The 24661-nt window shown below is 34.1% G+C and overlaps 4 protein-coding genes across 5 annotated transcripts; 2 read left to right on the forward strand and 2 right to left on the reverse strand.

Moving 5' to 3' along the window:
- Positions 1–530: 530 nt before the first annotated feature.
- LOC126718619 (formin-like protein 4) lies at positions 531–3379 on the forward strand. The gene is made up of 2 exons (XM_050420920.1): positions 531–1821; positions 1942–3379. Exons 1-2 carry the CDS (start codon positions 716–718, stop codon positions 3248–3250), a joined length of 2415 nt encoding a protein of 804 aa, XP_050276877.1. The 5' UTR covers positions 531–715; the 3' UTR covers positions 3251–3379.
- A 2376-nt stretch (positions 3380–5755) lies between these two features.
- Positions 5756–10885, reverse strand: LOC126718620 (protein WVD2-like 7). Of its 2 annotated transcripts, none has more exons than XM_050420922.1 (8): positions 10739–10885; positions 9420–10175; positions 8892–9302; positions 8667–8731; positions 7826–7922; positions 7619–7690; positions 7309–7419; positions 5756–6294 (listed from the first exon to the last, which is right to left on the reverse strand). In XM_050420922.1, exons 2-8 carry the CDS (start codon positions 10173–10175, stop codon positions 6265–6267), a joined length of 1542 nt encoding a protein of 513 aa, XP_050276879.1. In that variant the 5' UTR covers positions 10739–10885; the 3' UTR covers positions 5756–6264. The 2 variants fall into 2 exon arrangements, with proteins under 2 accessions (XP_050276879.1, XP_050276878.1); XM_050420921.1 differs by lacking the exon at positions 10739–10885 and adding an exon at positions 10409–10684.
- Positions 10886–12541: 1656 nt separating this feature from the next.
- Positions 12542–13539, forward strand: LOC126718621 (germin-like protein subfamily 1 member 1). The gene has a single exon (XM_050420924.1). It carries the CDS (start codon positions 12577–12579, stop codon positions 13258–13260), a length of 684 nt encoding a protein of 227 aa, XP_050276881.1. The 5' UTR covers positions 12542–12576; the 3' UTR covers positions 13261–13539.
- Positions 13540–15216: 1677 nt separating this feature from the next.
- LOC126718622 (probable galacturonosyltransferase-like 9) lies at positions 15217–16907 on the reverse strand. Its single transcript, XM_050420925.1, has one exon. The coding sequence runs from the start codon at positions 16651–16653 to the stop codon at positions 15508–15510; it is 1146 nt and encodes a 381-aa protein (XP_050276882.1). The 5' UTR covers positions 16654–16907; the 3' UTR covers positions 15217–15507.
- Between the last annotated feature and the right edge of the window lie 7754 nt (positions 16908–24661).

Consider the following 24661-nt stretch of genomic DNA (forward strand, 5'->3'; position numbering starts at 1 on the left):
TAATTAATTTAACTCATCCGCCAAAAATATATGATTTGACTTATTTTCTTAACAAAAAAATTATTAGATCCACAGAGGACTGTAGAAGTGGTTCTCATTGATCATCCAAATCAATAAAATGCTGACATTCATGCAAATGTGACATCACTTGGTGGTTTATTACTTTGTTTTCTTATGCTGATTAGGAAGCTGACTCACGCACTTGCATAGCTGTCATTATTGTGTTTTCTTATACTAATAATTTCTTCTTGACAAAGCAACATTACACATAATTTACATTATCAAAAGTTATGATGTACACTTAACACTCTGGCACCATCATATGTTTGACAAAGTATAAACCACCCCATCCACCTCCTTTGTCTTACATAAATTAGATAATAATTTTTTTAGTGAAAACCAAAGTGCATATATATATATATATATATATTATATAGTATATATTACATATTATCTTATTCTTAGCACAAAGTGTTATTTTGGTCATTGCCAAATACAAAAGCCCGGGAAAAGAAAACCCGGAATGGAACAAATATAACTAACACAACCCATTCTTTCTTTGAAATTGTCAGCCTCAACCAAAGTAGTAATATATCAAACACATAAATATATAAAAAAAAAAAATTTGTACACGACAAATGATAAAGCTCCAAATACAGAAAAATAGAACGACATTCAGTTCTATGAATCTCTTCCAATTCTATCAATTAACTTCATGGCTGTGATATATCTTCAGCCATTTTCAATCCTAGTTTTCTTCTCTGTGTTTTTGTTCATTCCATTCTCTCATTGCCAATACGGTTCTCCACAAAACATTGAAACTTTCTTTCCATATGATCTATCTCCTTCCCCACAACCAGGTTTTCCCACCACCCCATCAAGCGCTCCTCCCCCTCCATTGCCATCACTTCCGACATCACCGACGCCACCACCACAAAACTCATCATCCACAAGAAATAAGATTGTGAGGGCTGTAGCTATCACGGCAGCCGGGACTCTGGCTCTGTCTGTGCTTCTCTTCTTTATAATCCAAAGGCGCGTCGCGGAAAAGCGCGAAAGAGAGGAAGATATTAGTGCTAATTTGGATCATGGTCAGCAGCCTGCAGCAGGGGCAGGCAATGAAGTGAAAGATTTGGATGGGAGTCTTAAAGGTTACATTGTGGATGAAGATGGTTTGGATGTGCTTTATTGGAGGAAACTTGAAGGGAAAAGCTCCAAGAAAAGTTTCAAGAAAGACGCATTACATAATTCAAGGAATGAGGAACAAGAAGAAGGGGTAGAAATAAATGAACGTCGACAAAGAAAGTCTGAACCTATACAAGAAGTTCCTCTTCTCCGAGGAAAGTCTTCAACTTCCCAGGTCATACTTGTAGAAGAAGTAAACGATTCGGATGATGATTCAGATCAATTTAGTCCTTCTTATCCTCGTCCTGTTGTGTTTGGAATCAAGGATGATGCAAAGCCAGAAGATTTGATTCAAATATCAACTCCACCCCCATCTCCTTCCCCACCATCCTCACCTAAACCGCTTCCCCTATATGCAAAAAGCCCTGCACGGCCTCCTCCTCCGCCTCCTCCACCAATCCTAGCGAATAAGAATCTTGCACCGCCACCACCGCCACCACTTAAGGCAGGTGGTTTGAAATCATCATCTAACGTGCCCCCGGCTCCTAATGCCAAGCCGGGTCACAGTAAATCAGGAGAGTCTTCATCTGGGACAGGAAATGGCCATGTCAAGATGAAGCCTTTGCATTGGGATAAGGTGAACACCAACACAGATCATTCCATGGTGTGGGACAAAATTGATGGTGGTTCTTTTAGGTAATTGTAATTTGCATTTCTGGATTTCAGATGAGTTATGTTATATATATACACACACACACAATAATCTTTGGTTGGTTTTTTTGCTGATTCTTAATGGTTTCGATTTGGAACTTTCAGGTTTGATGGAGATCTTATGGAAGCCCTCTTTGGCTATGTTGCCACCAGCCGGAACTCGCCTCAACGAAACAATAATTCAACGGATGGAAGCTCACAAGTGGTTATCCTTGATCCTAAAAAGTCTCAAAACATTGCAATTGTTGTGAAATCTCTGGCCATTTCTCAAGAAGAATTTCTTGATGCGCTTACTGAGGGCCAAGGCCTAAATGCAGATGCTATTGAAAAGCTGGCCAGAGTTGCCCCAACTGAGGAAGAACAATCAAAAATTCTAGAATTTGATGGAGACCCCAGAAGACTGGCTGCTGCTGAATCCTTCCTTTACCGCCTCCTGAAAGCTGTTCCATCAAGTTTTACTCGTCTTAATGCTATGCTTTTCAGATTGAATTATGACTCAGAGATTCTAAACCTGAAGGAATCTATACAAACACTTGAATTGGGTTGCAAGGAACTTAGAACACGAGGGCTGTTTATGAAACTTCTAGAGGCAATCCTCAAGGCTGGCAATCGTATGAATGCAGGTACTACCCGAGGGAATGCTGAAGCCTTCAACCTTAATGCTCTTCGGAAGCTCTCTGATGTTAAAAGCATAGATGGAAAAACTACTTTACTCCATTTTGTTGTGGAAGAAGTAATCCGGTCTGAGGGAAAACGGTGTGTTCTGAATAGGGATCGTAGCATGGGTCGTAACATGAGTCGTAGTAGCAGCCATAGCAGCACCAGCAGTACCAGCTCAAATTCTGAGAGTTTAACACTGAAGGAGGAAAGAGAGAAGGAATTTAAAATTCTGGGATTACCAATGGTAGGTGGCCTCAGTTCCGAGTTCTCTAATGTAAAGAAAGCAGCCAGTATAGATTACGACACCTTTGCTGGCACAATCTCGGCTCTCACAGCCCATACAGCAGAAATTAAAGCACTTTTGTCCCAATGTGGCAATGATAGAAGTGGAGGAGGGTTTGTAAGAGAGATGAAAGGTTTTCTTGAAGCAGCTGAGGAAGAACTAAAGGTGCTGAGAGAGGAACAAACAATGGTAATGAAGCTTGTACAGAAAACAACAGAATATTATCAATCAGGAGCTTCAAAGGACAAAGGAGCACCCCCACTTCTACTATTTGTTATAGTTAAAAATTTTCTTGATATGGTAGATATGGCATGCATTGAAATTGCTAGAAACCTGCAGAAGAAGAAGTCAGCAACTACTGTGGGACCATCATCGCCACATTCAAGGATCTCAGTGAGGTTCCCAAACTTGCCTGAAAATTTCATGTCTGAGAAGTCAAGAGGCAGTTCTAGTGAATTAGATGATTTTTAAATTAGGCCTTCATCAGTAAAGGATTTTTTTTTTTTTTTGGGGTATAGGTATAGTAGCAGGATTTCGTTGTATATAGATGTAATTCAAATCAAATGATATGAATTGTGAAATGAATAGCCTAATTCTTTTTATTTTTTCAGTAGAACTGATTCATCTTTTACTGCATCAAATTGTTTTCTAAATCCTTCAGTCACAGCTGGAAGGCTAGAGGTTTTATGAACTCAAAACATTAAGAGATGTAATGAAGATCAGGGAAACTTTAAAGACTACTAAAAGTGTAATGTACTAAAAGAGAAAATTAGGAAACGAGCAGAGTTGCATGGAGATAATTTTACAGAACCTATGGTTGTATAGCACTAGTGTAAGTCTAGTTTCTCTTTGTACCACTTGACTCAAAATGCAGTACTTACATACAATATAGATAGATTGTACATTCTTGCTGTTGTTATTTACTTATTTGGTAAAAGTGTCATTCATTAAAAGCTAAGAATTAACAAGGATCGTTTTTAGGATCTTAATTTCTAGAATATTTGATCCATGAAATTACGTCCTAGAACTATAAAATTACAGCGTTTGATTCATTAGTCACATTCCCATTAGATTCCATAAGTTATGGTTGGTTCATAACATTCCCAGGAATAATACTATTTTTATCATGAATTTCCCAAAATTATCATACGTATAACATTTAGACTCTTGGAAGGAATGATGAAACTTGATTGAGTTAACTAATCAACAACCTACAATCACCAAGGAATGAGACTCAAAGGACTCTTTGGATGTTCAAAAGCAAAAAAAAAAAAAAAAAAGACTGTTGGATGAGGTGGGATTTCTCTAGCAAATGGACTATCTCTTCATCCAGCTCAACTTTTAAAATTCAGTAACCAAAAATGTAAGGCTAACTAGAGGCCAATCACAACCGTCCATTTCTCAGCAACTACATTGGTAGCCAACTCCACTGATCTAAAAAAAACCTTCAAACCATTGATCTTTGAACTGACCCCCAAAAACATAAATAAATAAACCTACCACTTCCCACATTCCCTGGGTCTCCAACAAGTATTTTATTTCAATGACATTGGTGGTCATTGAGAAGCAATGACATCTGTGTAGAGATTGAGTCATGCAAGAGTCCATATCAAAGAGCTATCTACAGCTCAAATCCTTTAGGAGCACCAGGGTCCAGGTAAATTAATCTCCATATGCCTATATACGTTAGAAAGAAAATAACAGGAAACTCTACATCAAGTTGTCATTTAAAATAAATGGTAGAAAATGAAATGATTTAGAGAGAAAAATAGAGCAGAATCAAGGATTTATGTGGTTTAGCTTGATGGCTTACATCCACAACAGAAAGTTCTTCAGTGATTATTGTTTTACAGATTATTTGCCCTATGTTTGTAACTACTAATTCTAACTACTTTCCCCTCTATTCTCATCTTCCTTTGTTACAAACATACGCTAATATTGATTTATGAGAATCACTTGATTGGACTAAAATAGAAAGAAAATAGATATTCTTTTGATTTTAGTCAATCAAGAATATCAACATTTACTAAATGTGATATTCATAATAAGAATACAAAAAAATGTGACGGTACAAACACACTAAAGTTGACTTATAAGAATCAATGATTGGACTAAAATAGAAACACAATAAATATTCTTTTGATTTTTTAGTTAATCAAGAATATCAACATTTGTTAAATGTGATATTTATAACAAAAAATGTGACAGAAGATTTGTATTCATGATACACTAACAACATTAATGCCGGTGTGCTTTAAATATAGATACAAGCAAGAAACCTGTTAAACCATTAAAGAGAGGGAAATAGTGGGATTTTTATGAAAAAAATTTCACTGGCAGGTCCTGTGCTTAACTCTCTCTTTTTTTCTTTTTTTCTTTTTTCTTTCTTTTAAGCTATATTAAAATTCACATATTAATACAGTACATCAAAAGTTTATACATAATACATGGATGTCCACTGTATGACATCTTACAAAAGTTGAGCACACAAAAAGGTGGGAGGATCAAAACAAACACACTTGGACTGTGATAGGTCTCTGCCTTTGGTTGCCAATCACTCTGTGCAAGAGTTAGCTTCCTGATGTACATGGCGAACCTTAGCTCACCATGCTCTATAAAGTAGGCTCCTGCAATCATTCACAAGTATGGAAATCTGTGGAGGGTACAAAACCCTCATGGATAATGTTGAGGAAACTTGCAAACAAACATTAAACCCTCCTGGGCTGTGGGAGCTCATGTGATAGAATTTGAGGGCATGATGGAAGTTGGAATGGACAATCTCTGCTCAAGGGAGTTGATTCATTATATTCTTACTTTTTGTGCTTCCCAACTAAGCATCAAAAACTCGTAAATTTCTTTTCTTTATTAATATTTCTTGGTTTATAGGAATTTGAATAACTCAATTGCTTATGCCTTTGATTCCCACTAAAATGAAAAATTTATTCTAAAGACGAAAAATAAAATAACATTGAGAAATTCAATAAAAGGTTTGGTCACTCCACAATATAAAATCTTAATCAAACCATAATGGTTCACCTAGGCCAGATTATTATTAGAAACAGACATCATAGTTTCAACTTTCAGCTTTCAACAAAATAACCAAGTGCCAGAACAAATATAGAATGGCAACCAACCACAAGAATTAAATTAATTCTAACTGTCCAACAATTTATATACCTTTTTGTTTGCTTTATCTATATTTGGTTTGAGACTAAGGGTAACAATTTGCCATGTAATCTAGCAGAGCCCCAACCTCTTCCATATCTCCTACACATTATTAATATGGGTTCTCTTCTAGCCATTCAGATATGCAGTCTGCGCCTCATCAGTGACTATTTGCTTTTGGCTGAATAATGTATTATGGCACAAGTCCCGTGGAGAAGCAATTCCTTCATTTGTATCTTCTTCTTCTACAAAAGGATTATCCTCCAAACCAGATATGTTTCTTACAAGATGATGCATGAGTCCCAAACAAAGAACATGGTTCACCGATGAGTCTCATTCTTAGAAACTTCCTGCATAATTGGATTTATATTACTACAGAATTAAATTCCATGGGAGGAAAAATTAACTACTCCATTAATAACTTCACGAATGTAGCTTTAACTCATTAAACAGAGAGAAGTTCTCATGGTGCATATGCAATTTTGTCTTCCCCCAAACACAAAATAAAAACCCTCTCAAACCCCCTCTTATAGTTAATGATTTATGAAGCTCTTCAGTATTACTATAACCTTGTTCTTAATTAGCTGAAAATATGGAAAACTCTTGACTTGTTGATATAAATGCCAGGGAACCAAAAGCTGGTTGATTAGGCTTGGGAACTCATTCAGTAAAAGACAATAAGTAGTGCGTTTCCTGTAGGAATAACAAAGGGGGTGAAAAGGCTAAAACAACGGTGCTTTGGGCTCCTAACATAAACATTATCTTCCAAATAAACCATTTTGGCCTCTCCCAAAATGGGGAAGACAAAACATGGGGCCTTATCTTGTCTCAAATGTCACTTGTTTTGAGTTTAGAAGGGGGAAAAATGGAACTTATTTCTATCTTGAATATTAATAACGTAGCCAAAAGCAAAATTTTAAGTGAAAGCTAGAAGCAATTCTTCAATGGTTCTATGAATGCTGCTACTATGAATCAAGGAACACTTCTAAGAAGGCCAGATGGGTGATGCTGCCAAAGGATTGACATGGTTATTAACCCATATATACTCCCATGCCTCTAGATCCTTAACAAATGCACCAATCTTTTAGACAAAATAATGCAAAAAGTTGTCACAAACAGTGAGAAATCATCACGGTGATTGTGGCCCACTTAATGTGATGCCAGCTTGACAGAATAATTTTAACAGCAAAGCAGGACAGCCATGGACCTCACCACTTTAGTCTCAGCAAAACATATTGTGTAAGCTGCCTTAAGAGTTAAGAGTTAAGTTGTACATTATGTAACTATACATGGTATCCCCTATTTAGATCATTCTTTCTAACAGATTGCAATTGAACAAGGAAGGACACAGAGATGTGATATACCTTATCTGAAGTGCTTTTTGACATTTTTGGTCCCCGATAAAAGCCTGGCATGGGTGTAGCTTTGAAGTTAAGACTCTGTCTTAACTTTCTGATTTCTGCCTCTTTTTGCTCCTGTGTCAAGCATAGGGAGTTCAGACATGCCATTTGTGTAGACTGAATAAAGTAATCTTCTGATGAACTAAAGACGGTATTGTTTGAGGACATCTTTGAAACTGTATTATTCATTATGAGAATGTGCAGCTATAGAACAATCTATGATGAAAAGGGAACGACATGCCCTTTTTAAAGAGAACTATTAAAGTAAGTGTACCTTTGATTTTGATTGAAGGTGTGTCTTCTCTACCTCTTTAGCGTTAGACTTTTCCTCCAATTTCTTTAAAAACTAAAAATAACCAAATATGAGGTCAGTAGAAGACAATATTGAAACTTCATCAAGATATCAAATGAAATTATGTGCCTGCATAATAGAGATTTTCTTTGGGGGCAGGGGGGGGATCATGTTGGTTTTAATGGGTACCTCCTTTCTTTTTTCTGCCCTTTCATCACTTTTCAAGCCAAAAGAAGAAGGGGCCGCCTTAACACTTCTTTTATCTGCACCGCCTGCTTTGAGTGACCTACTCCAACACAGCAATGCAATATTGAACTTTCCATAATAGTGGATCAAAGATTTCAAAAATTAATTGAGCAGCCCTAATAATTTCATTAATGCAAAACAAATCAGGGGACTATAATTGGGTGATTTACATAACAGCAGGTTAGAGGCATTCAATAGCATTCTTTCAGAATTGTTTCTTTATTGAATTGGAATGGATTGGTCAATCAGATAAATTATTTTTCACATTATGCTTAGTTCATTTAGACCTTTGTTAAAAGGAAATTTATGTCCATTGATATGAACAAAAGCCGTGCTGCATGTAGATCAATGTTGGACAGACTAGAAACAAAATTTTGATAGAAAGGAGCTAATTAGAGTGAGGACATTGAGATAATTGAATTAAAAGACAAAAATGGATAGAATTGAATCTCCTTGTTTTGGTGAGGAAGTGGTGGCACCTACAGTTAAGACTGGACAATCAATATAATTGGACACTAACAATCACATATAAAATATGAGAAACTGTTCGGATCTCACCCCCTATCCACTTGCACTACCCTCCTTGTTCTGTTTTTGTTTAGATTAGATAAAATGATCGGTTCAAATTAAAAACTAATTAACTATGACATAGTGATAGTAAACATATAGAACCAAACAGTATTAAAATTCAAGTATCACATGGATTTAAGCCAAAATAAACTACATTACATGATTACATGCACAGCAGTATGCAATGGCAAATAGTGTGGAGCCAAAACATTACCCTCCATTCTCTTTTTGTGGAGTCATAGAAGTGGAAACCATTGGTTCTGTCCCCTTTGTAGCCACCTATTCAAAAAAAGAAAGTTCCACAAAATGAAAACCTGATTCTACATAAGCCAATTTCAACTTTTTATCAGTAAAGACAGAGTAGTTGCTTAAAGGTTTCTTCTTTTTATGGTAAGTAAAAAGGTTTCTTCTTTTCGGCAATGGTTGTAATGTGATAAACCTGTTTAGGTACTGGAGATCTCTCATCACCGGAAGATTTCGGTTGGTTGTAATTCTTTTGAAATGACTTGAATGCTCGTTTGACAATGTCCTTGTCCCCCATTTCCTCCATAATTAAGGATTTTCGATTCGTTGTAAGCGAAGCTTGATCAGAATTTGTAGGACCCAAGCTAAAGGAAATGTGCAGGGATTTAGGAGCAACTTTCTTACTTTCAACAATAGAAGGATTTTTCCTCGTTGGTAAAGATGAATCATTTCCCTTCTTTGTTGAAGATCTTGATGCAGATAATGCTGTGGAGGTTGGTGCAGCCTTTGACACTTTAGGAGTGCTAATATGTGATGCTTTAGTTACAGGTGATGCTGGTTTCTTATTTAGCCTTGCCACATTTCTCTCCTTCTTCAATGGAGTAACCTGTACAAGCGAAATCAAGAAAACTATGAGCCACCAGATGCAAAACAAAAACCAAAGTTTATAAGCATTTAAAGTTTGACAAAAAGATCAATTAGTTAAAGAAATAAATCATTTCACCTTCTTAGATTCCTTTGGATGGTCCAACTTCGCCTTTTGCTCCTTAACTTTTGGATCATTTCCTATCTTAGCATTCAAATTGTGCAGAACTTCCTTTATGTCTCTAGATTCAAGCAAAGCAGCTTTTTTTTCTACTTCTTCTTCTTTTACCACAACAGCGACAGAAACTTCCTTTATGTCTTGAAACTCAACCACAGCAGTGTCTTCTTCTTCTTCTTCTTGTACTAAATGGGTCAGTTCTGGTTTGCTTGACCTGGGGCTATCTACTGAGCCACCATTTTCTTCTTTCACTCCCTCAGCTAATGACCTTTGATCTTCTATTCTGATTGGAGTGTCCTCCTTCAGATCATCCGCATGGGCCCTAATCACCTCACTGACCAGGTTGGTTTCTTGCTTAACAACTTCTTCTGTGGAACCGTAGCTATTAGATGCATTGAATTCAGAACCAGCACCACTATCATTACTAGTCAGATCTGTAACATTTAGATTCTCTGGCCTCAACTGATCATTTTCAATCCGGTTATCTTGATCCATTACCTCAGCTTTGCGAGCAGCAATCTTCTTGTAATGGGCATCGAAGTAGGCTGCTTTTTTAGCTACTGATCCAGGTGTTGCACACTTCTCAACTTCTTCTAAGTACTTATTGGAGGAGAAAGCTGACCATTTCTCCCAAGACAGTGAATCATTATCAAACCTACCAAAAGAAACAGACGCATCCATACCAGGTTTTGAGGCAGCTGTGATTGTCTCTCCCATCTGTGCATAAAACAGAAAAAACACCAAAACCCAATCATATTTTCAAGCTAAAGCACACAATGACAACTCAAAACAACAACAAAAAGTTGGGAAATTTAGCTAATTACAGATAGTTAACCAATCAACAAGCCATAAAAACAAATAAAACAAACAGGGAAAGAACAATAAATTAAAACAGATGGGTCACTTCTTAGAGATTTAAAGACAAATTAGGTGTACTACTAGTCTACTACCTTATCTTCAACCCTAGAAACATCTGCTATTGATTCACCCATCTATCTCAGTGTCAGGGTTGAATTACCAATGAGCTACCGCAAAAAAACACAAAACTGAATATGCCATAGCTTGGAACATTCAATCTATTCACTAGATCTCGCTGAAAGACCAAAGAGTAAGCAAAATCACTATGGACTCATGGACTATGGAGACAAAAAAAAGAAGACTCTGTAAAAAACTGTTAAGCAGTGAAGTGTAACAAAGAAAATATGACGTGTCCATGTGTTGTGTCCTACATTTCTGGTTTTTTTATTCTATTTTTTCAATGACACAATTATCACTACAACCTTTTCCGGTAATGACAACCTTGTCTGCTTCTGGGACTTCTGGAAGGTCCTAAATGATAGGTCCAATCAACAACAACAACCAAACTGTTTGAAAAAAAGAGATAGAGATCAGAGTTTCAGATAACCCATTATGATGATACTAGTTGCAGATTTTTATTTATTTATTTATTTTTGATTGTTTTTAAGGATAAGCATTTGAAACTTATCTAAGCTGAAAACTGGTACTGCTAGATTTCCTTTTTAGGTGAACATTAATAGAATCAAGACTAATAATAAGGTACTATTTCTAGTTTGATGAAAAGCTAAACCTTTTGGTAACAAAAAGAGAAAAGATAGTGTTTACACTTTACACTACCAAATCTTTTAATGAGGACATTAAGATTTAGTTGGGTCAATAATGGTGGTTCAACAAATCAAAAGTTGAAGCATTGAATAAATTAAGACATCACAACCATTTTTTTAACAATTTTCTATGTAACCAATTTTCATTCATACTCTTCAGATTTCTTATTTAGGGCTTCAGAGTGAGACTTGACTTTGAAAAACCACTAGACATTTATCAGACCAGCCATGAAAATAGTTTAAAACTTTAAAAATAAATAATAATTAGATGGTAAGGAAGGCCCACTTTAGAAAAAGCAGTGTAGTAGAGGGTGTTTGTGGAGGTGTGTAAAAGTTACATGTCTCTCAAATAAATTATCAAGCCTACTAAGGCCCTGTCTGGACCCCTACTATTGAAATGTTTAGACAAAACGACATGTCAATATTATTGTAAAAAAGATATCCTAACTGAAGAAAACGACAATGTATTAATTGTGGATGTGCTCCTACCTAGTCACTGCATAAAGGCCTTATTATTTGATAGGAAGAAGAAAAAATATATGAGATTTAAAATTTTTAAAAAAAAAAAAAAAAAAAAATGAAGAAGAAGAAGAGATTAATATTTTGTATTGTAAGAGTTTTACAGAAGACACACCAAAAAAAAAAAGTTTTATGTAGTAAATTCTTAATAAATTTTTGTATTTAAATATTTTAGAACAAAATTAATGAATAAAATTGTCAAATCACCTATACAGTATATTTTCTTTATTCTTTTCATTTCACTTTAGATACATTAAAAATGGTAGCTTAGATAGACGATAACCATTACTTTTTTGGGAAAAACTTGCAATAGGTATTCACTTGCATTGAATCCATTAGTATTATACATGGAATCTATCTCGATGTGTTTACTTTTAGCCATGTGTCTTCATCCCAATGGATCCAATACACGAGACCCAAGTCAAGTTTTACTTAGTCTACAAATTAAAGAAAAATATCAATCTGTCCGTAAGCAAAAACAACTTGCTTGATAGCCTCACTTCCATTCCATGCATGTTTTAGCTTGTCCCAACCAAACCTCGTCCTAGTTCTTCCATTTTTTCTTCAACTCACTTTTCCTTCCCTACCAAAATGGACTCAAAAGATGACCAATACAAAGGAGGTTATGCTAACCAAGATCCTAGGGCATTGGTGGAAGGGTCGCAATCATATGGGCCTAGCCCAAGCAACTAATTGGAGTTATAGAAGCGAATTAGACCACAAAATATAAAAATTAAAAAAACAATACCATATTTCCATGAATTATCCTTAACCAATCAACATCATCAACTTGTGTGGGCTTTTACTTCCCAAATCAAATACTCTTAACTTGCCTTGCATTTTTCTTCTCTAATGCTCTTAAGCTACTCAAACATTTCCCTACCATAAACTTTTCACTAAACATCACTCTTCAACATTTGGTATATATATAGCTTAATACTCTTGTGCTGGTTAAAAATCATATCCCCCAAAGCTGAATGTTTTCTTGTTTCATTTCAATGGAAACCAATTGGTCCCTTTTGCTCAAAATATTCTTCTGCCTAGCTCTTTTATTGGGCCAGGCCACACCCGATCCCGATCCGCTTCAAGATTATTGCATTGCAGATAACCAAAGCCCACTCTTCATCAATGGTGTACCATGCATTGACCCAAACAAAGCAAAACCTTTCCATTTCACCACATCAGTTCTGTCCAAGCCCGCTAGCTCTAACACCAGCCAATTTGGGTTCAATGTCAGAACGATCAACACCGTCGATTTACCTGGGCTCAACACCTTGGGCATGACCATGTCCCGAATTGACATAGTGCCGAAAGGCTCCGTCCCGCCACATTCACACCCACGGGCCTCGGAAGTAACCATTTGCCTCAAAGGCCAACTTCTAGTGGGCTTTGTGGACACCTCTAATCGTCTCTATCAACAAACATTGCGGCCCGGTGACTTGTTTGTGTTCCCAAAGGGTCTGCTCCATTTTCTCTACAATCAAGACTCAAGGGTCCCGGTCCTATTGGTGTCTGGGTTCAGTAGCCAAAAACCAGGGACTCAATTAGCATCAATTGCCGCATTCAAATCAATTCCTGATATTCCTGATGAGGTATTGAAGAATGCGTTCAAAATTACCAACCAAGATGTCACCAGGATTCGAAGAAACCTTGGAGGGTGATTATACTTACTTTTTGGAATAAAGGGTTTGCTCACAATTATTTATTCTTGGAATGTATGCTTGCTTGTGCTGGTGGCATTGATAACCTCTCTTTTTTTCATGTAAAATAGACTACTCAACGACCATATTGTAATCCTTTCATTTTTTTTTTTTTTTTTTGCTTGAACCATATTGAGAACCTGTGAATTTGTGATCCTATTTTTTTATGTAATACTTTCATGATTCATGAATATGAAAGTATGACAATAAATGAAGTCAAAATGGATGGAATTGAATGCATTGCATTTTGTAGCAAAAAAATTCATGGCAGTGAGGGCTTTTGGGTTTTGGTTTTGCTGGCAAAGGAGATGTGTCTAGAAAGCAAAGCATCATCTATAGACCAAGTAATTTCACCAAACACTTGGCGTAGTTTATAAAATTGAAAGGTCTCTCCACATTTCAAAGAACGCAATCTTCATAATAAATTCTGGTAAATCTTCAACTAGAAAAAAAAAATTCTGGTAAATCTTAATCATAAATTTCCAGATCTTGTTATACGGGTCATGCCTATTATTATGTTTTTTTAGTAATGTTTAGTTAAATGAACTGTTGGGCATGTGACCAATGGCAAATGGCCCCCATTAAAAACTTGATCAGGTAAATCCCATGTGAGTAAGCGACCAAATTAAAAATAATAATAATAATATAAACATTAACCCTCAAGATGGGCAGACTTATTATTGCACCAAATGTTGTTTTATCTTATATTAATCTCTCTAAAACAGTGACATCTTGAAAAGGTAATAAGGGGATATTGAATTGAGCTCGTCCACTTGGAAAGTTAGTGAAGCAAAATGAAATATGAATGCTTAAAATCTTTGTCGACTGGATAGAATTCTATGAGCACCTATGAATATGACGGGAATATTTCTCTTCTGTTTTCTTTATTTTTGTCTTCATATTAAAGGTAATAAAAAAAAAAAAAAAGGTTGAAAATGAAACCTGACCAGTATTCAGCTTCGATTTTTACCATATGGCATGACACGTATTAAAACAAAGTTGTCACTCATTAGGAACTTGAAAGGAACAAACATGGAATTACCACCGAAATTCAAAGAAATAAACGTCATAGACTTAATTGACCTGGAAAAAAACAAAGAAAGTTTCGCAAAAGCATTAAAGCCCTGGAAGAATCCAAGGCTGTTCAAAAAACAAATTAAAAAATACAAAGAAGAGCTACGTGTCAGGCTCTCTGAGCCCCCATGAAACAAACACACCTTAGAGTATCTAATATAAGAGCTAAATACAAAATCCTCTCTCCTATAGAATATAAACCCACAAAAGAGACCTCCAATATACTCTCAATACCTGGAATTTTTTGACTCATGAAAAAATAGTTCATCAAGTATGATGAAACCTACCCTTCGTTCTTCAAATGTTTTTTTTCTATTATAATAATCAAATATTTAATAAAAAAATATTAGAAGATGTGTAGTTAAAAAAATAATAATAAATAAAAAAATAAAATTTAAATGAGATAAAAAATATGTCAGAATTCGTATTTTAAAAAAAGTAAATAACTAACAAAAATAAAAATTACTGCTCATTCTTCGTACCTTAAAAAAATTTATCTAATATAGTGAAGATGCTCTTACAGGAATAGTTTTTAGCTAGCAGAATTCAATAGCTTCTCATTTCTCCTGCTCAACTTTCCCATTATATTTTTTACCTTGAATCACTGCGAACCTGTGATCAAATTCAATCATAACCTGTAAAAGTGATTGACCCAGCTTTTCCTTTTCTCTCTTCTTTTGTCTTTTAAGTAGAAGTGGGAAAAGTAGACAACACAGCAACTCAAAGCTTTGTCCATACGTCATTGGGCAAACAAAAAATATCACAAAAGTTCAGAACTATTCAACCATCACAGTAAATTTAACACATAATTGAAAATTTTGAATGATACAACAAAACAACAAATAAAAAAGAACAAACTCCGACTGTCATTTCTCAATTTTTCTTCTCCTCTATAATCTTTCCACAGTCCCATAATACTGATAATAGTCCATTACAACACATTGAAAGAAATCAATCCACCAAAAATTGTTCCAAAGAATTGGAACCCCCATGAATTAAAATCAAGAATTAAACCAAGAAAAAAATTTTAAAAAAAAAAAACCCCACCAAACCCTTCTCTATTAAAAATCAATCTATGTACAAAGTATGAAAGAATCTTTCAACAATGTAACAAAAAATAGAAACAAAGAATAATCATAAAAAATAGCCCGAATACCCAGCCAACGTCGTAGTAGTAGATGACCCAGAACCCGACCCGAGTCGTTGACGATCTTTACCGTGAATGAAAAGATCGTACGGCTCCCAAAGCCTGTCAACCTCGCAGGGCTTCTTGACATCAAGTCTCACCCATGGCTTCCCTTTCCCACTCCAATGTAACAAACTAACCGGACCAGGATGCAACGACCTACAACTACCTCGTACATTGTCGCCGCCGAGCCCATGTTGGTTCCATCTATGGTGTATGGGCTCCACGTGTCCCGCGAAGACCAACAAAAACGGTGGCAACGAACCCAGCTCATAGATCCTCTTCTTTCTCTGCACTTCCATCCAGTTCTCAATTCTCTTCCTGTAGTTCCCTTCTCTCCACTTCACCAAATCCATGACCATAACCCCGGTGTTGAAGTAGCACGGGTTTCGGGTCGAGAATACCCGGGAAAGAAGCGGGTCGGACCAGAACGGGTCCGTGAAGTACTTGGTGAAATTCGCGTGGCAGTACTCGGGGGCCCCGATGACACGCGTCGAGGTCAGGTTGGTCTCCCAGAGCTTGACGATGTCGTCGACCACGACCACGTCGGAGTCGAGGTAAATCACGCGGTCAACGCAGGAATCGAGAATGTCTCCGAGGTAGTTACGGGCGTAGTTCAGCGGGTTCTCGAGGGCCTGTCGGATCGAGGAGGAGATTAGGTTTATCACCGTGTCTTCCCGGAAGATGTAGACCTTGAAGTTGAGGGAAGGGAACGTGGATCGGACGAGTTGGGTCAGGACACGGGGACTCGCCGGGTCGAACTCGGCCGACACGAAGTGGAAGAACACGTGCTCGGGACACGACGCGTGTCGCAGGACCGAGTGAACCGCCGCCATGGACCCACGTAGGTACTCCGAGTCCAGCGTCATCGCTATGTGGATAAACGACGCGTCGCACGAGGACACGTAGGACTCCTTGTTCTTCATCAGCGGGCACTCCTTTCCGTTACGGTAGTCCGGCGCTTCGGCAAACCGCGACAACCCATCAAGCCCAAGCCCATCTCCGCGAAACGACCGTATACAGAGACAAAACGGCGGCAAAAGAGCCGACACGAGAAGAAACAAAACGACGACGCTTAATCTGAAAGGAAGCATTACTGGGTTTTTTTTTTTTTTTTTTTTTTGTTTTCTTTGTGGGTTCTTGAAGAAGAAGAAGAATAAGAAAGAGATGGGTTTTGGAGATTGGGTATAATGAAGTGTGAGGCTATAATAAATTTCTTTCTGCTTCTTCTTCTTCTTTGTTGTACATTTGTAACAAAAAATCAATACGCGGTTTTGCTTTCCCTGTGAAAGATAAAGAGAGAGAGAAAAGTGGGAACTATGTTTTTTTTTTTCTCTTTGAAAGAGAGAGAGAAATTTATTGCGTATTTATATGGGATTTTTACTAGCCTAGAGAGACTCTCTTAACTCTGAACTGTCCCTTTCTGTCTTTTTAGTTTTTCCTCTCTCTCTCTCTCTGCGTGAGTTTTCTTTTATGCGGAAAAAGTCCCATTGGTGAAACCGCTGGTATGGTAAAGGAAGGAATAGTTTTCTTTCTTTGTTCTTTGTTCTTTGTTCTTTGTTCCTATCTTTTTCTTTTTCAATTTTTTGGGTTTTTCTTTTTTCTGGGTTCGGATTTTTTTTTTTCTTTTTGGTTATTAATAGGAGTGTGGAATGGATTTTATTAAAACGCGTTTGAATTTTAGGGGGATTAGTATTAGAGCAACACGTAATTTGGCTAACGAAGAGTTTGAATTTTTGTGATCATAACTCATAATAATAACGTATTTACGCGCTTTTGTAATTCATTGACTACAAGGAGATTTGACCTAATTATCTGGACATAACAAATTTTATAACGGTTTGACCGAGAAATTGTTAGTCATAAGTAAAATTTAGATCAAAATTAATAAAAACTTTGTTAACTTAATTTAATAAAAAAAAATGTTTTTTTTTTGGGTATTTATAGCATTATTTGGTGCCTAGATACATGCAGCTTAAGTGGGTATGATTTCACCAAAATTCGAAGTTTTCTTTCCCATACTTAAAACAAATGTGTACTTTCTTATATTTCTTTGGGATAAGTGTTCTTTTTAATTTCAATTCATTCAAAATATATTTGTTTATTTGCTTTAGTTACGCAAACGCAAATTGGATTTTAGGAAAAGAATTATCTTCATTTTCAATAGCAATGGATTCATTTTATGGTTTAAATGAAAAAACAATTGTAAGTATTTTGAAAAAAAATAAATTATACATTAATTGGCTGTCAAAGTAAGCCAGATTTTAACTTATCCAAACACAAATTTAATTATGATTTTAGCTAAATTCAACTTATGAATTTTGAAAAGTGTACTAGAAAATGCTGCCCTTTGTTTTTTTGTGATAAAATGCTGGCTTTTATTGGACTTGCCAGGGCACATATAGTTAACCATAATTTTAGTTTTCTAGAGGAATAAAAAAATGCTAAAACCAATTCAATTATTTAAAAACAATGTAAGCAATAACTCAAAGTCATTCATAAGTCATAACTTACTATTGCACGATTGAGTTATTATGCCATATGTTTAATCCCTTTTTTCTCCCTCTGAATGGGGCCTTATGTAAAATCAATATCAAAGCTGAGTGTCCCTTATGAAAAAGAAAATAAAATTTTGAGGTGCATTAACTTAAACTTATTTTTAATAAGAGATCCTTAGTGACTAAGTAAGCACCCCTCCAATTCCCTCATTAATTTTAACAATGGATTTTAAATAGTTTTAGGAACTTGAGCAGCATTGTTTAAATAAGAAGGTATACCTGTGCACTATTTATTGTAATTAGTCAGCCATTCATATAACTTGCCAGCTTCTGACCACAAACAAATAACAATTAACTTTATTTTATAATAAAGCATTAAAGAATTAGAGAAGTCTAGAGCATTTTTTATTTTTATAAGAAGTCTAGAGCATGTTTATTCCGTAAGAAATATTGAATTTAGAGTTAGGTGAGGATTGCTTCAACAAGAAATCTGAAAATAAACAATATAAAGTGTAGGTACAAAACAATATAAGTACAGGTACACACTAAAAAAAATCACCATTTTTTTCACAATTAATGATTTGGTATGTTACCATTAACTCAATGTATATTTAGATACTGCTTATTTGCTAAAAGTTTATTACTGAAAACAGTATAATAAAATAATTTTTAAAAGTATGAATAATGCTGTGAGATCCAAAAATGCATGGATATACGCATTTTGCTGAGTTTGGTGGTCCCATAAACAGTACCATGGGAAAAAAACCCCAAACGCATTAGTATTATCCAAACTCACACTCAGGGTCTGTTTGGATACTGCTTATTACTATCCAAATCCAGTCTCAACATTGCATCACATAAATTTAAAATGATGTTTCCGTTAGGCCCATGCAAAAGCAATGTTAATTAAATTATTATAGTTAAAAATTAAAAGTTTTGTAATTTAATGATATTACTTTTTTTAAAGAAAAGAATCATAATCTAAAACTTTAAATTCTTTCTCAAAAAAAAAAAAAAAAAAACTCTTCTTATCAAAATTAAACAAAAATACCTTAAGAAATCACAAAAAGAAAAAGTCTAAAAGCATATTTATTGTAAAGGTTTTGGGCCTATTTGGTGAGTAAGTTCAAACTCAAATTTTTATATTTTAAACAACATTACACATTTTTTCACCCACACATATTTTAAAAAACTCCAAACAACAATTTTCAAACTACTCTACCAAACATCCCCTTAGAGTCTAAAAACATGCTATAGAGTGGTGGGCCCATTTATGGAGTTAAATCAATATTTTCTACTCACTAATAACAGCTAATAACAATCTATTATGACAACATGCTATGAAGCGATGGGCTCGATTATGTGATCAAATAAATATAATATGTAAACTAATAACAACTAACAACATATACATTTAATATTTATTACGAGAGAGTTGTGAAAGTTGGGTGGACATCACTTTTCTCAAGGCCTTTTATCCCAATTTATTGAGATGATGTCATGATATTACGTGAACAACGGAATTAAAAAAAAAGTATTAAAAATCCATATAAAAATAAATGTTTACTAATCATATAATTTGTAATTTGTCATTTTAATAAGTTATAAAATTAATTTTCTTCATGTAAAGCCTTATAGTTTAGCTATCAATTTATAAATAAATTAAAAAAACTAATCCTAAACAAAATTATTGTCAAATTAACTGTGCTCATAATATTGATGAAAAAAAAAAAAAAAAAAAACCCCAAAGTGAGCAATAGTGAGGTGGTAGGTAGCTCTGCAATGATGGAAAGAAACAGTTTACTGGTTACACGCTGTAAATGAAGTGCCAGGTCATAGACATATACAATGCGGTGAGCACAGCATGGGCGAGGCAATCAGTTCCTTTTTTTTTTTCCTTTGATGTTTGGAACAAACAAAGAATAGTAGCAAAGTACCAAAGGAAGTAATATTCTTTCCCTCCAGTAATGAAATGCCAGCTGTGTCCAATTGAAGACAGCTGTGATCTAATTGTGATTGACGTTGACGGCTGCAAAGCAATGAGTCTGGCAAAGCCTCAGGAACTCTCTGCATCATTGGCTGGTTCCCAACTCCCATGTGATCACGTGCTCCTCTACTCCCATTCCCATTAAAACTTGTATTAATACCAAACTTTTGTGCATGTATTTTCAAACACAACGGCTCTCTGCGTATTTATTGTAGAATTTCAAACTATTACACGTTTGCTTAGAACTTAGAATAATTTCTCTATATAAAAAATAAAAAAAAAGTCCGGTTAATGTGTGCCCTAAGGATACACATTAAATTTTCTGTTTTTGAAAACATTTTTTTGGAAATTGAAAAAGCCGTCGTTACTTTTTCAATTCTCGATAAAATTTTTTCCAAAAATGGAAATTAATATGTACCCTGAGGGCACACATTAGTAAAATCCTAAAAAAAATTAAAAAAAAAAACTTAGAATATTTCCCATAAATAAATAAATCTTTAAATTACAAATTACATCCCTAAAATTTTGAGAAGTGTAACGTCTACGATATTTTCACAACAAATCATAATTAATAAATTGTTACAAGTTTTTTAATTTAAATACACCATTGAAATTGTTATTTTACCCACTAGTAACAGCAACAATCTAACACATAAGATTTGTCGTGAAAATGTTGTTGATATAACATTTTTCTTTTTATAATGTTGTGTCATTTTTAATTATTGAGTAATGCTAGCGATACAAAAAATTTACAAATTGATGATGTAGTGAGAAGTTATTAATAATTTTTTTTTTTTAAAAGGTAATATTAATGCTAGCGATACAAACTTTTTTACAAAAAAATTTACAAATTACTAATGTAGAAAATGGTTATTAATAAATAATAATTTTAATGGTGGGTCTAGATAAAAACTAATAAGAAGTTGGTCACGTCAACATTTTGTAAAAATATTGTAAAATAATTTGTGACCGTAGCATTACTCTTAATTATTTAATTATTTTAGGTTACAAAAATTATATGACATTATTCTATTGGACAAACTAAATACACGTGACAACTTTATTTGGCACTTAACATAAAATAATATAAATAAAAAGTTGCTTATACAAATAAAATAAAACTTCATGTGATAAAATCCAAACACACTCAAATTTTAGGATATAGTTTGCAATTCAGTCAAACTTAAAACAATTCTCATAAACAATTTTAAAAAAAAAAAAAAAAAAAAAAACTTAGAATAATTATTCCTTATCAATTATCATCAAATTAAAAACACTAATTTATAGCTGAACAGTCCCTCTCAAACTCAGTCAATTATGCACCCCCCATAAAAATTTAATATCAGTTGTACATATCATAAATTAGTTGACAGGTATACTTCAATTCATAAAAACAATTTGCTTATACAAATAAAATAAAACTTCATGTGATAAAATCCAAACACACTCAAATTTTAGGATATAGTTTGCAATTCAGTCAAACTTAAAACAATTCTCATAAACAATTTTTTTTAAAAAAAAAAACTTAGAATAATTATTCCTTATCAATTATCATCAAATTAAAAACACTAATTTATAGCTGAACAGTCCCTCTCAAACTCAGTCAATTATGCACCCCCATACAAATTTAATATCAGTTGTACATATCATAAATCAGTTGACAGATATACTTCAATTCATATAAACAATCTTATAACTTATTGTAGGTGTGATAGGCCCAATAGTATATATATATTAGGCTAGGGGGCCCAATCCGAGAACATCTAGAAGTCCAAGGACGAGTAAACGTTGTCATTGGAGTCCGCGTTAGTGAATGAAGGGGTGGGGTTTGGTTATAAGAGTCCAAGAAGGTGGTCTAAGAAGGAATGCCTCTTCGACTAAGCAAAGCAAAGGTTCAAAAGTGTGATCTGCCATCCAAGACAACGTTCTGGGAGATTCTATTAATAAGGATACACATCATGAAGGCACAGGACAAAGGGGAATTATGAAATATCTAAGAGAAAGTTACTACCACCGCATTGAATGCTCTGTAGTTAACTCTTTGGCTGCATTAATATGGAAATGATATCTGAATAGTAATTTGCATCCTTATAGCTACTCCCAGAGATTTCAGAAAGGTGTTGATGGGACAAGAATCAACATCAGAAATCTGGTCTACACATGGAGAGTGGAGATGACAGAAGGAAGACAGTATAAAAGAGAAAGAATACCATGAGGAGAGGGAATTAGAGAATGAAGAGAAAAATACTGTAGGAACAAGAGCTGAACTTGTAACCAAATTCAAAAGAGATATATACAAGAACTGATCTCTTCGAATTGTGTCGAGAACATTTTTTTAAAGATAAAATTAGTTTATTTTTGCTTTCTTGTCATCTGAACCAACTGTAATTGTTGTCTAACTTATTAGAGTCTAGTTTTTTAACCCATTCTTTACAAATTCATTGTATTATATTTTTTTGGGCCTAAATCCTTTAACCCTTTGGACTCAGGGATCAAAATCGTGCCCTTACACTTATGATTTTGAATAACTCAGGCAATTAGTAACTATTAATAACTATTAAAAGTTTAAACCTTTAATTGCATATAGTATACCTTCCTTTTTTTTTTTTTTTGTTTGCTGAGAGTATATAGTATATACCCTTTTATCTGTATTTCAAATTTTCAATTGCTTTGAATTACGATGCTACACAACCCAACAGTTCAAATTCAATATATTTATTGTAGAATTTCAAACTGTTACGTTTGTTTAGAACTTTAGAATGATTTATTCGTTATCATCAAATTAAAAACATTAAAAAAAAAAATTTGTAAGCCAGGTTTATTAGATCTGAAGTCTTTTTTAGCTAGAACTCTTTCTTCACTCAAATCTTAGTTAGCTTCCCCTCCAAAAAAAAAAAATCTTAATTAGCTGAACAGTCTCTCTCTCTCTCACTCTTGTCAATTATGCACCCCCAGGAAAATTTAATACCAGCTGCATATATCAGAAATCAATTGACAGATGTACTTCAACTAATTAATAAAATATAAACAAGGATTTTGTTAACAATTTAACATCTTATGATTTTGAATCACTCAGGAATTTTTTTTTAATAAAAATAAAATCACTTTCTAAATTCTAAAAATGATTAAAGATTAAAGACTATAATCAATACTTTTTTTTTTCCAAGGATGTAATCAATACTATTTAAAACTCCAAAATACCAAACCATTGAAATGTCATGGTCAATGACTTTTTATCTTTTGCTATTAGCTTTGCACATATTTAACAACATTAACTTATAGTATAAACTCCCAAATTGTCAATAGTTTCTAACAACTAGTAATCAGGACTTTTATGTGGAGAATCTTGTAAAAGAAGAGAACCATACCTGGAATTCTTCTTCCCTACTTATTATAGTAATTGAAAATATTGAGTTATATAATAATAAAATAAAATAAAAAAATGCCCCAAAAGTTTAGGCTAATATTAGGTATTACCAAAACTTTTTAAAAATATATAATTTGCTCCCTAAGCACAAAAAATACTTAACATCGTTTAAAAAAGTTCAATGCTCCTCCAAATCGACTGCTTCCTCTTCCAATTGCTTGTTTTAATTGCTCAAGTTTAACAATAATTGTATTACAACAATTATATGTACAATGAAGTGTATAGGTAACGGGTAACCAATAACTGATAAAAGAACAACCAAATATTTGAGAGGTAGGGGCAAGCAGGCTGCAAGAGTAGGGCAATTTCCACCTAGTGTTAAGTAATTAAAGTTTGTACTTAGAAAATGTTGTAGACATAACATTTCTTTTTTTATTATAACATATCATTTTTAATTATTGATTAATGCTAGTAATACAAACTATTTTACAAATTTTTTTTACAAATTACTGATATTGTGAATGGTTATTAATAAATAAATAAAAATAATGTTAATGATGGGTTTAGATGAAAACTAATAAGAAGTTGGTCATATCAACATTTTGTAAAATAGTTTGTGGTCATAGCATTACTCTTAATTATTTAATTATTTTAGGTTACAAAAATGATGTGACAGCATTTTATTGAACAAACTAAACATGCATGACAAGTTTATCTAATACTTAACAAAAAATATAAATGAAAAGCTGCTGATACAAACAAAATAAAATTTCATGCGGTAAAATCCAAACACTCTCAAACTTTATGATGTAATATGCAATTCAATCTACTTAAAATGATTCCCATAAACATATTTTTTATTAAAAAAAAAACTTAGGATAATTATTCCTTTCAATTATCATCAAATTAAAAAAACTAATTTATAGCTGAACAGTCCCTCTCAAACTCTGTCAATTATGTACCCCAGAAAAATTTAATGTCAGTTGTACATAACAGAAATCAATTGACAGATATACTTCAATTAAAAAAAAAAAAACAATCTCATATCTTATGATTTTGAATCACTCAGGCAATTAGTAACTATTAAAAGTTTAAAACTTGCATTGTATATTGTATATACCTTTTTTTTTCTTGCTGAGAGTATATATATACACCCTTTTATATGTATTCAATTGCTTTGAATTACGATGCTACACAACGCACAGCTCAAATTCAATATATTTATTGTAGAATTTCAAACTGTTACGTTT

This window comes from Quercus robur, chromosome 3 (assembly GCF_932294415.1).
Source record: "Quercus robur chromosome 3, dhQueRobu3.1, whole genome shotgun sequence".
Lineage (NCBI taxonomy): Eukaryota > Viridiplantae > Streptophyta > Magnoliopsida > Fagales > Fagaceae > Quercus > Quercus robur.

What these genes read in the sequence shown, in the direction of transcription:
- LOC126718621 (XM_050420924.1), top strand. Translation starts at nt 12,577, where the DNA reads ATGTTTTCTTGTTTCATTTCAATGGAAACCAATTGGTCCCTTTTGCTC.
- LOC126718619 (XM_050420920.1), top strand. Translation starts at nt 716, where the DNA reads ATGGCTGTGATATATCTTCAGCCATTTTCAATCCTAGTTTTCTTCTCT. An exon ending in ATTGATGGTGGTTCTTTTAG is followed by an intron (nt 1,822 to 1,941) that starts GTAATTGTAATT and finishes TGGAACTTTCAG; the next exon opens with GTTTGATGGAGATCTTATGG.
- LOC126718622 (XM_050420925.1), bottom strand. Translation starts at nt 16,653, where the DNA reads ATGCTTCCTTTCAGATTAAGCGTCGTCGTTTTGTTTCTTCTCGTGTCG.
- LOC126718620 (XM_050420921.1), bottom strand. Translation starts at nt 10,450, where the DNA reads ATGGGTGAATCAATAGCAGATGTTTCTAGGGTTGAAGATAAG. An exon ending in ATCCAAAGGAATCTAAGAAG is followed by an intron (nt 9,303 to 9,419) that starts GTGAAATGATTT and finishes TCGCTTGTACAG; the next exon opens with GTTACTCCATTGAAGAAGGA. An exon ending in ACCTTCAATCAAAATCAAAG is followed by an intron (nt 7,420 to 7,618) that starts GTACACTTACTT and finishes TGCTTGACACAG; the next exon opens with GAGCAAAAAGAGGCAGAAAT.